The sequence below is a fragment of the Eptesicus fuscus genome, chromosome 15 (genome assembly GCF_027574615.1).
Source record: "Eptesicus fuscus isolate TK198812 chromosome 15, DD_ASM_mEF_20220401, whole genome shotgun sequence".
NCBI classification, from domain to species: Eukaryota; Metazoa; Chordata; class Mammalia; order Chiroptera; family Vespertilionidae; genus Eptesicus; species Eptesicus fuscus.
In genome coordinates this window covers 51,220,929-51,235,724 of record NC_072487.1, presented here as the reverse complement: position 1 = coordinate 51,235,724, position 14,796 = coordinate 51,220,929, and the positions used below count along the sequence as shown (strand labels likewise).

Below are 14,796 nucleotides of genomic sequence, written 5' to 3'. Positions count from 1 at the left end.
GAGAGAGAGAGAAACATCAACATGAGAGAGACACATAGATTGGTTGTCTCTTGCACGTGCCCCAACTGGGGCTGGGGATAAAATCTGCAACTGAAGTATGTGCCCTTGACCAGGAATGGAACCCATGACCCTTTGGTCTGTGGGCTGGCGCTCTAACCACTGAGCAACCAGCCAGGGCTGAAACAATTCCTTAAAGCTGCAAATTATCCTGGTCTGAACTTGGATGGTCTCTGCTTTATAACCTGCTTTTAAGCCATTGCCACCACCTGAGATCAACCCCAAGCTCCCTGGCTCCCTTGACTCAGGCTGGGGATGTCCCAGGTCCACACCAGTTCAATCTTCCCAAACACACTGGCTCTGGATGGCAGTGGCAGATGGCCTGCCAAGACATGGCTCTGTCTCCTCATTTGCAATGGGGGAGGCAGGTCGGGGGGCAGGGTGGGTGCCAGAGTCCTGGGGGGAAGAAGCCGAGAACAGGCTTGATGTCAGCTACTCTGTATGGAATCTGAAGGCCGGATCTGGAGAGGACCTTGGACCCTGGGGTAAGGGCACCGGGATGTTGTAGTGCCTAAAAGCAATAACGGTGGGATCTGGGAGTTATTTTCACAACTTCAAAATGATTAAGGGCAAATGTATCCTTGTGAAGAAAAGAGTTTTCTTCCTGTCTCTGACACCCTCCCTCAAATCCCCCAGCAGCCCCACTCTCTTCACATGCCCATTCCTAAACCAAGTATTAAGCAAAGGTAGGTTTGGGCAGTCGTTTAAGGGTAGAATGAACATTGGGAGGGAGGATCCCCTACAAAGACTGCACAAACTACCAAAATGGGAAAATAGGGAATGCCTATTTAGTAGACAAAATCTAGGCTGATTTTGGAGGAGAAAACAGAAATGGCTGACTCAGCTTCCTTCGTCTATTGATGGGGCTCCTGAGGCCCAGAGAGGGAGAGGAACTTGCTTGGGCTCACTCAGCAAGTAAGGGCAGAGCGAGGGCTAGAACCCAGGTCTACTGGCTCCCCAACCCTTTTCCCACTGGGCCCTGCCACTGCCCTGCCGTGCTGAGGAGTGACTGCGAGGATGAAGGAGGCTCTGAGACGGCTCCGGCTCCGGCTTCGGCTGGGCTGTGTGGAGAAATGGTTCTCCGAGACGGTTGGGGGGCTGCCTGTGGCTGCAGCCTCCTTTCCTGGGGCTCCTAGGCCTCGGACAGGGGTTGCATCCCAGTGACCATGATGCCAGAAGGGATTATGGAGGTTCCTGTTTGTTTTTATGCTCCCCCACCCCCTCACCCCCCAACGAGCATCTGCAGACATAAAATACATGATGATTTTTAAAGAAACAAACCAGAACCCTCCAAGAAAAATGCAAAACCCTGGAATCTGCTGTGCTCTGAAGAAAATGCAATGGGTTTATGATCTTTTAAGACACACAGGAGACAGCTTTCTTTTGACAGATGGGAATCTGAGGCTATTTTGCTTCCTCCCCCTTTTCGTGACCAGACCCGATTGTGTAAAGCTTTTAGCTCCAAAGCCGGGTTGTGAATAACATTGGTTTAACCTGAAATTTAAAGCCAGCATTTCTTCGCTCCCCGAGACGGGTTTTCCTGCCCCTTGCTCCCCCGAAGCTAGCTTCCAGAATGTTAATTCTGACAGCCATGGTTGACTAAGCCCAGCACTGGGTCTATTACATATTATTTGATTTGGAGTAGGAAAAAAAAAAAGATTTAAAGATACCACACCCCTTATATACCTTTGTACTTTGGCCTATGTCTGTCCATATATGTAAGCACAGCGTTCACATGGGGAGTTCAGAGTTTTCTCCCCGGAATGAAATGGGTCCGGGCGTTTCTGTAGCCTGTCTCCAGGACCACATTCCCCAGTGAAGCCGGACAGCATCTTTGCGGCACAGATGAGAAACACTACGCCAGCTTCCACTGCAGGCCTGGAGGTGCAGCCCTGCCTTCGTGCTGGGGATGATTTTTGTAGTTGTCTCTGAGCACGATCTGTTTGTGCACCCACTGTGTGTGGCACCCAGAGGCCCATCAGCTGTGTCCCTGGCCTGAGAACCATGAGTCTTTTTGTCAGAGTATTTATGTTGGTTGGCACATAAATACATTTACCTTTACTGGTCTGATTATTTTCCAATGAACAGTTGCCTCTTCTACCGGACATACCTCCATGGGGACCAGGGCTGGGCCAGGTTTTGCCCATCACTAGATGCCTAGCGTGGGCACAGTGCCTGCTCACTAAGATTGGTTGAAGGAATAAGGGATGAATGAATGAGGTCAGACAGAGGGATCCTGACATTTGCAGACCAGACCTGTGGAGTGAAGGTGGTTGTCATACATAATTTGTTCATTTTTTCCCAGAAATATTCCCTGTGGAGAAGACAGAGATGAATTAACTGTGGTTCCCCTGCCCCCCTCCCATCCCCCACCTCCCCCACCCGCCCACGGTAGCTGATAATGCAGAGTGAAAGTGAAGGGTCCAGGGAGAAAGTGGTTAGAGAGAAAAGCAGCTGGGACATGAAGGAAGGCGTCCTGGAGGAGGCGACCTGTGTGTTGCAGGCTGTGTCTGTCCTGGTAACGCTGTGCACGTCAGTGAGGACTGGTTTACCTCTCCTGCGGGCATGGTGGGTCACCTGTGGCTGACAGGCTGACTCCACGCACCACCTTCAGATGCCCACAGATGGAAAATTCATGTTGCCAGCCCCTAGCCTTTCTGAAGAGGAGACTTGGGAGCAGGAATTAGAAAGCATGGCTTGATCCAAAGTAACTAGCGATTCAGGCCCAGGGACTGAGAAATGTGAAGGCGATTGTCTCCCTAGCCCCCTCCCCTGGCTCCCACTGTTCTCCCAGCAAGGCCTCGGGTCCTCTGGGAGAGGAGGCCTCCATGGCTGCCTGGCCAGAGCCTCCTGGGATCTCTTCCCCTTTCCTCTTATCTCCGCTCATCTCCAGGCCTTTATACTGTGGTCTCCCTGCCTGGCACTCTCTCCCCACCCCTGCCCTCTTTGCCCTATTGACCCCTCATCCTCCTCTCTCAGTTCAAGCATGACGCCCCGTTGGAAGACTGCCCTGCCTGCTCCCCCATTGGAAACGGTCCTATGTAAATATTTCCAGAGACCTTTTCTACTTAGCAGTAGTCACCGTTGTAGTCCTAGATCTGTTTGAGTGAGGACTTGACCGAAGTGGGCTGCCCTTTGTAGATTGGAAAGAGGGCCTTTCTTGGTCATCACCGTACCCTCTGCTTCTGTTTTTCATATTGCCTGGTACAGAGTAAACACTTTACCAATATTTGTTAGATGGATGAATAAATGCTTGTATGTTTAGGACCTAGTGTCTGAAGTATTCTTAAGGAAATGACAGACCTTAGGCATCTGTGCAGAGTGACCGGGTAGGTGTCATCCACCTTCTCAGTAGAGAAAGCAAAGGGGAGGTGCTGGCGGGGCGAGAGCAGCCAGAGCCATCACGGTCAGGGTGAATGCCTGGAGAGCTGGCCCTTCCCAGCCGCAGTCCTCCACCTGGAGTGTCTGGGTCGCCAAGACAGCCTAGACCAGTGGTTCTCAACCTTCCTAATGCCGCGACCCTTGAATACAGTTCCTCATGTTGTGGTGACCCCCAACCATAAAATTATTTTCGTTGCTACTTCATAACTGTAATTTTGCTACTGTTAATGAATCGTAATGTAAATATCTGTGTTTTCCGATGGTCTTAGGCTCTACAGCAGCGGTTCTCAACCTGTGGGTTGCGAGTGTGTGCGGCGTCCTTGGGGAACAGGCCTCCAGGACCCCCAGGGCATGCCCTTGAGTTGGCTTATGTGCTGAGTCTTTACTCTGTGTTGGGCTCTACTCGGTGACCAGACAGTGGCCTTGTTCACAGGAGCCCTCAGCTGAGCCCCCCTTTCTGAGCCTCCTCAGTGGAGGCAAAGCTCCACCTTTCCTAGACTCTGAGCTTTGCAAGAGCCAGCCTGTGGACGCCATGGGAGAGGGGTCGAGCCTGCAGACATCTGTGGGAGGATGGCCTGGTGGGCAGGGAGAGGCCTCCTGGAGGGGCAGAGTTGGGGCACATCTGATGGGGGAGCCCCAGTGGGAGAGAAGAGGTGGGCACTGCCAAACTGGGGCAGGTGTGGTCTTGGTGGGAGTTGCCAGGAGCTGGCTGAAAGGAAGGAGCCTTCATTAGGAGTTTTAGCCCGGGCTGGCAGGATGGGGAATGGAGAGAGAGGGGAGTGTAAGGGAAGTTGGTAGACAGAGAGAAGTCTTAAGAGTAGATATGGTCTCTCTGACATGGAGAAATTTGGTGGGAACACTGTTGGACTAAGGCCAAGGTCAAGCTTTAGTAGGAGTGGCTGGGGCCAGGATGACTGGCCAGAGCAATAGCTGAGGAGGAGCACGTGGAGTCTTCTTCCATTGTGTATGAGTATGAGTGTGTGTATGTGTGTGTAGTGTGTGTGTATGTGTGTGTATGTGTGTGTGTGTGTACATGTGAACACTTGCACAGCACCTTTGACAGTAGGGTCATTTGGTGGATGCCAACTAATGGGAGAACATGCTGGGCAGACACAGACTGGGCCATGAGCTCCCATATCCTGCTAGTCTTTTTTTTTTTTTAATATATTTTATTGATTTTTTACAGAGAGGAAGAGAGAGGGATAGAGAGTTAGAAACATCGATGAGAGAGAAATATCGATCAGCTGCCTCTTGCATACCCCCTACTGGGGATGTGCCCGCAACCAAGGTACATGCCCTTGACCGGAATCGAACCTGGGACCCTTGAGTCTGCAGACCGACGCTCTATCCACTGAGCCAAACCGGTTTCGGCAATCCTGCTAGTCTTGGTGCTCATGGGGATGGGCCATTATAGAAGAAGGGGTGTCATGATATTAATGAGGATGATGTCCTGTGGGCAGGGCAGGGACCCAGCCTATGGTATCCTCTTTGGTCAAAGTTAATCTGGGGTCCATTTTCTCAGGGTGCTCATGAGCCACCTGTGAAGGCTCTTCTTGGAGAAGATGCTGGGGTGCTCTGAGCTGCCAGTCTATCCAGGGACTCTGAAAGGCCAACACTCATGTGAACCCCAAAGCTGGTGTCTTTGTTCAAATGTCAGACCCTACGTTGCACTTGCCCCCAGATAGGACAGCTGGGGAAATGCCAACTTTGGGCAGCATCTCAGTGACACAGTATCCCTTGGTTTGGCCTCATTCCTCACGTGGGTGGGTTTTGACGTGATGAATGAAGTCTAGGTCAGCAGTGTGCTGGCAGGGAGCGGGGAGGGGCGGTAGGGCGAGCGAGGCCTTGTGTAAGAAGGGCACCTGTCAGGGAGAGCTCTGACGCATGCTGCCTCCCCCGGTGGCAGAGGCAGAGGCTGTTCCTCTGGGCCTAGTCTCCAGTCAGCCCAGCATGAGCAGCGTCTCCAGTCAGCCCAGCATGAACAAAGTGGTCCTAGAGGCCGGGGGAATGATAATCCTGAGGCCATTTCCTCCTGGAAATGGTGGCTTCCTTGTTTTCTCTCATTTTGAACAGTTCAAGCCCCAGGCTCACAAAAGATATTCCATCCCATTTCCTTTTTTTTGATAATTCATAATATTTTCATTGACATGTAGGCATCATCACCAGAGACTATTACAGTGTGAAGAGCTAACAACAATAAAGAACACGCAGAGAATTTAATCCTGTACTTTATTCTTAATTTGCATTTTTGAATAGACAATGCATTTAAAATTCTGCAACAAAACAAAACAAACCAAACCAAACATGCTATGAAAAAAAATTCTCCCTCCCCTTTGTTCACCCCCACTTAGTTTCTCCCTCTGAGTGGGTAACCACTCTGAATGTTTTTCCTGTTTCCTTCCAGAGTTCCTTTGTGTGTGTGCGGTTGTGCATTTTATATGCATTTTAATATATATATGCATTATGTAGAATATATTGTATATGTATATTATATTAGTATATATTATATAATTACATACTTATATCTTAATAGATATATGACATCTATCAATATATGTATATTATATATAAGTTTATAATGCATTATATAAAACTTTATATAAAATGCATATAAAATCCTGATTTTCTCCAATTTTACTCAATAGGTTGTAATTCTACATGCTGTGCTTTTCTGCGCTTATTTATTTTTCATATAATAATGTATCTTGAAGTTCTTTCCTTATCAATTCACAAAGGACATTCTCTTTCCTCTTTGCAGCCACACAGTATTCAATAGTGTGGCCACACCATGACTTACTTAACCAGCCCCTACAACATAAACCTTTGGGTTGTTTCCAGTCTTTTGCTACTAGAACCTGAACCTATGTCACTTCCCATATGTGTAAGTTCAACTATAAAATAAATTCCCAGAGGTGCCGTTGCTCTGTCAAAGGGAATGTGCACTTGTGGTCTTGAGTGATTTTTGTCAAACTGTCTATCCTAGGTGTGTGACCAATAAGCTTCCACCAGAATGTATGAGAGTATCTGTTTCCCTAACAGCCTTCCTAACAGTGTTTTATTGACTGGTCACATGATGTAGCGGCAAATGACCCGGGAAGGGGCGTGAACTCTGGGACAAAACTGTACCTCCCGGGGGAATGTCAGTGCCAGAGAGACAGTGGCACCTGCTGATTAAGCCTCTGGTCAACCTGAGATCCAGTCCCCAGGCAAATCACTCGATCTCTCTAGACCTCAATTTTCTCATCTGAAAAATGGGAAAATAATATTGTCTTCATGGGGTCATAGTGAGGATTAGATGAGATGGTGCATGTAAGAAGGGCGTTGCACAGTGCCTGGCACGCGGCTATGGAAGACTGGCGGTGCACTAACCAGCAGGCTGACTTTGGCCAGGACCCCTTTGTCTGCTTCTGAGCTCATGGGTCTCTCAGGGCCTCTTCCCATTCTCAGGGTCTGCCATGTCTTTCTTCAGCAACGTGTGTAAGCCGCACTCATCCTTCCTCTCTCATGCCCACCAAAGGTATTCAGGAGTCTCCGGTGCCAAACGGTCACTCACTGCCGGGCAGAGATTTCCTCCGGAAGCAGATGCGGGGAGACCTGTTCACGCAGCAGCAGCTGGAGGTGCTGGACCGCGTGTTCGAGAGGCAGCACTACTCGGACATCTTCACCACCACGGAGCCCATCAAGCCTGAGCAGGTATGCTCCGCGACTCACCGCCCGCCACACCTCTACCCAAACGCAGGCCTGGGTGTCCTCCCCAGGCGCCTGGCTGCGCGTAGGTGGGAACGCCAAGTTCTACTCCGAGGCGGCTTCTCCTTGTTCTCGGCCAGACTCGGCTGGTCACAGCATCCCACGAGGTCAGGAGGACGTGTTCGAGGCTCTGGCAACTTCTTGCCCTGGTGCCTCTGTCTTTCCTGCCGGCCAGGAGGGGACGTGGCTTGTCGGGCTGCTCTGCCATTGCCGAACGGCGGCCTTTCCCAGCGGGTGTAATGATCTTTAGGGCCACTTGAGGTGGTCTCGGGTCATTATCCTGTCAGGGTGAAGGTGGAAACCTGTAAGCACCCTGCGGCCATATTATGGTGGTCCTGGTGGGTACCCACTGTCAGCCCTCTCGTCAGGTTGCCCTGTCATGCTTTTAGAGGCTGGATCCAAGAGTCTGGAAGTGAATAAGTGTCTCACTGGACAAACACCCAGCTGAGTCATTTGCAAGAGAGGGAAGGAAGCAGGCGGAGGCCCCTTGCTGAGCAGCCCCCCTGCTCTGCCCTGGAGGGTAGCAGTCTCCGCTTACGGTCACAGAGACGGGACCAGAAAGGGTCTGCCCAGTGAGAGGCTCTTGGGCCTGGATAAGGTCCAGATTCAATTCAGGAGACTAGTTCCTGATGCCCCGGCTATGCTAGGCCCTGGGCTGGTTTCCTTGCTGGCACACGCCGTTCAGACATGACCCCTGCCGGCCAAGAGCTCCCACATGGTGGGTGAGTCAGAGAGACCTCTGAGCAATGGCGTTCTCAGAACTTTTCCATCTGGTACTGGTGGTGAGGACTGGCCGTGCTGAGCTTCTGAAATTTTCTGAAAGAGCCATTCAAAATCACATAGGCTGTGTGCACAAGCTCCGTGGAGAGGAGAGGTGCCAGAGGAGACCTTGGTGATGAGGAGTGTGCAAGGCCTCAGGGCCACCATCCTATGACAGTCTGGCCATCTCCCAGCATTTCCTCTGTGGGCTCAGGGCTCTCACAGACCATCTATAAACTTTGTTTTCAGATGGGGAAGCCAAAGCCCAGAGAGGCAAAGAGACTTGCCTAAGACCACACAGCAAGTCGTATATTCACTTCACAAACATTGATGAGTGTCTACTATGTGCATGGCACAGCACCAAATACTAGAGGTACATTCATGAATGAGACAGGCTTGGACCTGCCCTCAGGGAGTCTACAGATGTGTGGAAGAATCACAATAAGAATAACCCAAAGAGTTGTGGATTATAGATGTGCTAGGTGCCGAGGAGGAGATGTCTGAGGTTTTTCAAAAGCATAAAGCAGAGACTGAGCCGGCTTGAAGGGGAAATGCATTTATGCTGAGCCCTGAAGGGGTTGGGCTGAATCAGGAGAAGGGACCTGGGTGTGGGAGATTGTGTCTGGCAGAAGGAAGAGCAAGTGCCAAGGCCCTGGGGTAAGAGAGAGAGGGGAAGGAGTAACGAACAGAAAGAAATCCAGAGGCTGTGCTTTAGGGGCCGGGCTGCCCAGAGGGGTGGGAGGTGGTGTTGGAGAGATGGGTCTAGTCAAGTAGGCTGTGGTCTTTCTCCTACTGGTGAAGTCAAGTCTCCCCCTTTCCCTCTGGGAAGGACCGTTGTGTGGGCTGGACAGACCTGAGCCCCACACTCTAGCTGCTGGGTTGTAGGGAGAAGAGTCTGTTTCAATCACAAACAGCCTCTCCCACTGCTCAGAGCCCTTCTGAAATATGGCCAAAGCCACATCTCATCTGACACAGGAGGAGAAAGAAGAGGAATTCAGTCAGGAAAATTTCTTGAGATGAAGCCTACCTTTCCCTCCAGAATCTGGGAGGAAATTTATCTTCCAAACCATTGATAAGAGCACATAGTTTTAGCGCTTGCAAGCTTTCACCCTCCACCTTAAGAGGTCCAGGGCAGGCACAGGGTTTGTGTGAGGTCATCCAGTCAGTGAGTGGTGAGGAGCGAGGGCCCAGGCACAAAGCCTCCAGCATGCCTGCACCAGCCTTCTAGTGGCCCTTATTTTCTCGGGAAGACATTCAGTCTCAGCGACTGCTTTCCCATGATCCTCACGGACACTCAGAATCGGAATCGCAGTTCATTTGGTTTAGAATGCCCAGAAAGACTGGGCAGAGACTACAGGGCTTCATAATTGGGAGGAGTCCACCCATGTATCCATTCATTCACTCCCTTGCTCAGACACTCATGTGCTCATTTAGCCAACATAGCTCTTGCATGCTGGGCTGTGAGCCTGGCACAGTGTCAGGCACCCAAGGGAGGGAGGATGAATCAGGCGCCAGCTCCCAGAAGCAATAGGATGGATTCCGACTCTGCAAGGCAAGGGAGAAGGTTCTGTGGCCCTGATGAATGGAGACGGTGCCTCAGCGAGGAGCACCAAGGGGGATGTTACGGAGGAGGTGTTGGGGGACAGGTGGCTAGGCCCGTGCAGAGATGGGGCCTGTTGGAAAGGAGACCTGGATTACCAACATGGTGAGGGCTGTTTCTAGCAGTCTGGCTGTGCGGTGTCCTTCAGAATGAGCGGACACGGCTGCAGGCCTGTCTCGGACTGTGCGGGCTGAGGCGGGGCCTGCAGGTGAACCTTGTGGTGGGATAATGACTGACTCAGGGCTTTCTGGTTAATCTGCTTCACCTCCCGGTAATGTGCGGTAATGAGGAGAGATGGAAGGTGAGGCGGCAGGGCTGCCGGGCACACACACAGGCACTGGACTATGAATGACATACCCTCGCTCCCGATTCCCAATCACTTTGGACAAATGATGGTCCGAGCAAGGGGATGCAGACTGGGGAGGCAGGCACGTCAAGGGTACAGGTTCCTCGAGCCCCCTCATGCTTGCTTTTGCCTTGCCTTGTGAGCCCCTGAGCAGGCAGGGAAGGGGGCCTGGGGCTCTGGCCGCTGAAGCTGGCCCCTTCAATTGTGAGCGGAACCGTGACTCCAAGGGCGAGTGGCCTAGCTGCGGGCCTTGCTGTCAGCTTCATCCATGGAGCAGCCTGGTGGGGAAGAAAGAGCATTTGCTGGCCTTGGAGTTGGAGTTTTTCTGGAGTCCTGGCTCTGCCCTAGTGGGCAAGTCGTTTTTCCTCTGGAATTCAGTGTCCATATCTGCAGCAGCAGTAATTGTGATTTTGATAACAATAACAGTGGCAGCGGCGGCAATAACATCAACAACAGCGATCTTCCTCACCTATGCATGACACTGTGCAGTTTTCAAATACCTTTCACATCCCTTCTCTTGCTGGACTCTCAATGGAAGTGCCTGCTAAGCAGGCTGGGCAAGATTGGTGAGCCCCATTTTACAGATTGGACCATTCTTTTCAGCGAGTTCATCCCAGGTTCAGGCCCAGGAGGCTTCTGGGACTTGTCGAGGCCACAGAGCTAGAATTTGACCTCAGGATCTTCAGTTTTCATCTTCTATAAGACATCTTGCCTTCTGTCTTCATGTTCTCCAAAGATTTTAGAAGCCAGTTTTCTGATTGGCTGGTTTTCAGCATTGGCCTTTTGCAGTCAGAGTTCACCTGTTATTCCAGAACCTTCTGAGACTTGCCATAGGCTTGGGTGGTCAAATCCTCCTAGTCACCCACCCAAATGCCCATGGGAAGAACCTTCTTCAGGGCCAGGTTGGGGTCCTGCCAGTCACTTCCACGAGCTCAGAGCCCACCCTCACCTTGCTGCTTTTCCCGCCAAGATCTATCCCGGGTGGATGGGCCCAAGCTTCTCACTTTTACAGGGGAACTTAGTAAACCCTTGGCCCTGGTTGGAAGGGGTTAATGCGCACACACTCCTGGGGCAATGAAACGCTTCCTTTTCAAAATGGTTATTGAAAAAGCAATTCTGTCCTCCCTACATGTGGAGTGAGTAAAAATCACCTTGGAGGAGAAGAGGGGGAAAAAGGTATCAACTGCTGGTGGCGTCATGCCTGTGCCTGCGTATTTCTGTTTCGCACGGCGAAATCTGTTTCAGTAAAACTCGAGTTGACGCTGCCGTGGGCGCTGTGCTCCTGGAGGGAGCTGGTCCCTCCTCCGGCCTCGCAGGAAGGCTGCCACCGAGCACAGCCTGCCGTATTTACTCTCGGCAGACTATTAACCAACACCAGGCTATTAATCTGGCTTTTGAGCCTTCACTAAAGCCCATAAAAGCTCACAGTTGTCAAATGGAGTTCATTTTAATTTCCTTTCAATCACAGTAAATTATTCAGGTGATAAATCAGCTGGAGCAGCCTCCTGGCTGTAATAGAAACCCTAATTCCTGGCTAATTATCCAGCCCATTGCTGCCAACAGATCAATACGGGCACAAAATGGAACGGGCCCAGGGCCCTCCCTCCCATTGGGCCAGAGACAGAAAGACAGCTGGGGAAGCGGGACGTGCTGCTGACCTCCCGGGAAGTTCAAAGGTCACGGGGGGTTAAACTGGGAGATGGCCTGTCCCTTGTCTAGCAGAGAAAGCCACCAGAATTGCCTCCTGCTCTCACATGCTGCTTTGCCCTCTGAACAGTGGGATTTCCCTGGACTGGCAGGCTTGGGCGAGCATTGCCGCCTCCTGTGGGCTTCCTACTCCCGGGAAGGGGCTGGGTTGTGTTTTTGAACATGATGAGTTTGGTCCTTGGGGATGGCCTTGAGCACCTACCTACCTGAGTCAGAAAAAGGGCTGGGACTGGGGGGGAAAAGATGAGGTGCCAGACATGGTTTCTTTCTTTAGGGAGCTCATGTTCCTGTGTAGTGGGTCTGTGCCCACCAGGAGATGGGGGTGGGATGTGAGGAGAAGGGCATGCAGGCTGAGAACGGGAAGGCTCCCTGGAGGAGGTGTCATTAGTGCTGTGCCTTGAAAGGGGGCAGAATCCAGATCTGTGGCGCTTGTAGAGTTGGCTGGGGAGGGCGTTCTAGGCAGAAGGAACAGTGTGGGCCAGGTCTTGAAGAACTGCAGGTGTGGCAGGGAACCGCCAGCCGGCCTAGGAGGTTGGTGTGCAGGGTGAGTGAAAGGAAGTCAGGGACAGGGGTTGGAGAAGCAGGAGGCGACTTAAATCCCAGAGGGCTGGAATATGCGGGTGAGGCGGTTTGGAGGTGCTCTGGGAACCGTGTGCCCCAAGAGCCCTAAGTCTCTAGTCTGGACTACTCAGCTCACCTGGGAGCACCTTCTCTGGGGCCTCCTGCTGCTACTGTGGGATCTCTGTTCCCCACATAAGAGACCCCCAGGGTCTCCTCCAACTTGAAACCCAACCTCAGCCCTTTATTCCCGCCACGACCCTTCACGTCCCTCTGCCTGCCCACAAGATGCTCAAACTGCGGCCGGACCTGACCCCTCACTGCCCCATATGGGCTGGGCTTCTCCTTTGTTTGAGAGGCCACAGACTGTGAGCTGGAACACACATGGCGCGCGCGCACACACTCACACAGCCGCAAGAATGCAGCCTTTCTGATAGCCCGGCTTACATTATAAACATCACAGATACTCTGGGGTAGCCATTCCTAGATTTTTCAGTTTGATGCTCCAGAAAGATATGCTACTACTTAGGGGATTTGTGACCTCCTGCCACCCAAGGTACCTGTGGGAAAACGCTCCCCGCCCCCCTGCCCCAGTTGGAGAAGCTTCTATCTATAGGCATATACTTTACCATCAACTCAATTCCATCAACTCAACTCTGATGAAGAGAATTTAATGGTTTGCATTTGACTTCTCTGATGAGGGCTTGGTGTGCAGGAACTTGGGTATTGAAGGGAAGAAGAGTCCAGTGTTTTAGAGGTTGAAGAAGCAGGTGGCTCGCCCACCCAGTTGCAGATGGAGAAAATGGAACTGAGTGGGGTCATGGCTGGGCCTTTCCTGGGAAGCAGGCACAGTCTGACCTAGTTGCCAGCTGGAAGCCTGATAACGTGGAGGAGGACTTCTGATCCCAAGGCACAGCGGTGCAGCCCAGAGGTAAACATGGCCCAGTGAATGTCCTGGGCTCTGACCAGTCAGATGAGTGACCTCTCCCACGGAAGGAGGTGATAGTAGCAGGGAGAAGGTAGGAGTTCTTTTTCCAGTTCTTCCCAGCATGAGGAGGGGAGGTAGAAGCCCCCTCTTTCTGAGCTGAGATGCTTAGACAACATTTAACTTGGATGGCATTTTGCCTTCGGAAGGAGATAATGGCAATGCTGGAATTCTTGCTCCCTAGATCTCTAGAGGTACTGGCTGTCTCTAGACCAGTGATGGGCAACCTTTTGAGCTTGGTGTGTCAAACTTCGCCAAAAAACTGAGCATAACTCGGGTAGTGTGTCACTTTGAGGAAAAAACATTATTTCGCAAATGTTTCATCCTCGGCATGCGGCCACCTCAGTGGCCGCATGTCATCAGAAATGGCTATGCGTGTCAGTGCTGACACGCGTGTCATAGGTTCGCCATCACTGCACTAGACTATCCATACTTTCCCCTATCTTCCTACTGTCATCATCTCAAAGTGACCCCAGGCTGAAAATTACCTAGACTCTGTGGGGCCTCGGCCTTCTTTACTTTCTCTGCTGACCAGAGTCTTATCTGGGGGTGCCTACTTCTTAAAGAGCTTTAAAAGTTTTTCTAAACAGCTGAATATTCTGAGTATTTTTGTCTTCCCGAAAAAAATCACTGTGCCAGATTTGGAAGACGGGGGAATATTTAAGGGAACACTGAGCGAGTTCCTTCATAGTGAAAAGCACGGGATGGACTCCTAGGCTTTCGTGATGGCTCTTGGGATTGCCGTTTTTCTCTGGGTCATGGTTTCTGCTTTTGGGGTGGGGGATGAGACTGGAATGGATTCTCAAGATCCATTCCGGATCACACATTCTGTAAGAGATAAAACAAATCGGGACTCCATCTCTTGTTTTTATTTTGACTTGTTTACAATTTTTCCTCCTGTCTGTCCTACTCCTTTAGATGACAGGCAATTTCTGTGTATGTGAGATTTAAAGATTACAAGTGAATTGTCAAAGAGCTGCCTGTGCTTTGCTTGGATGTTCTTTCATTCATTTATTCATTCATTCATCCAAGAAATTTTTACAGATATGTTATATCAGTGACATTGCCCACCTGTGCTGTGCCATGTGGCATAAAGTAAGAGCAATGGATACAGCCAAAAATACTGTGTGAAATTTGACTTTTGAATAGAGATATTTCCCCCTGAACAAGGTTAACCAGTTTTTGTAATGAACAAAAGACAATAGAACAGGTAATTTCAGTTTTACAGTTTGTTTGTTTTGAGAGTACACGAGAAGTTTGGCTTAAGAAATATGGCTATTCACAAAGCTCTTTAAAAACTCCAAGCCATGCCCTGGCTGGTTTGGCTCGGTGGATAGAGCGTCGGCCTGCAGACTGAAGGGTCCCAGGTTTGATTCTGGCCAAGGGCACATGCCCGGGTTGTGGGCTCGATCCCCAGTAGGGGGCGTGCAGGAAGCAGCCGATCAATGATTCTCTCTCATCATTGATGTTTCTATCTGTCTCTCCCTCTCCCTTCCTCTCTGAAATCAATAAAGGAATATATTTTAAAAAACGAACAAAACAAAACTCCAAGCTTTTATTATTTTGTAAATTACCAAAAAAAAAAAAAAAGGAACATAGATTTCTGGTTTTGATAACAAGGTCTGAACAGTTGAATACTCCCCTTGAATCTCAAAC

At 50.7% G+C, this 14,796-nt stretch overlaps 1 protein-coding gene across 1 annotated transcript in view; it reads left to right on the top strand.

Moving 5' to 3' along the window:
- PAX5 (paired box 5) overlaps positions 1-14,796 on the top strand; it is a 152,523-nt gene that overhangs the window by 47,853 nt on the left and 89,874 nt on the right. The window contains exon 6 of the mRNA XM_054727134.1: positions 6,956-7,131. Within this exon, the coding sequence (XP_054583109.1) occupies positions 6,956-7,131 (176 nt within the window). The remainder of the gene's footprint in view (positions 1-6,955; positions 7,132-14,796) is intronic.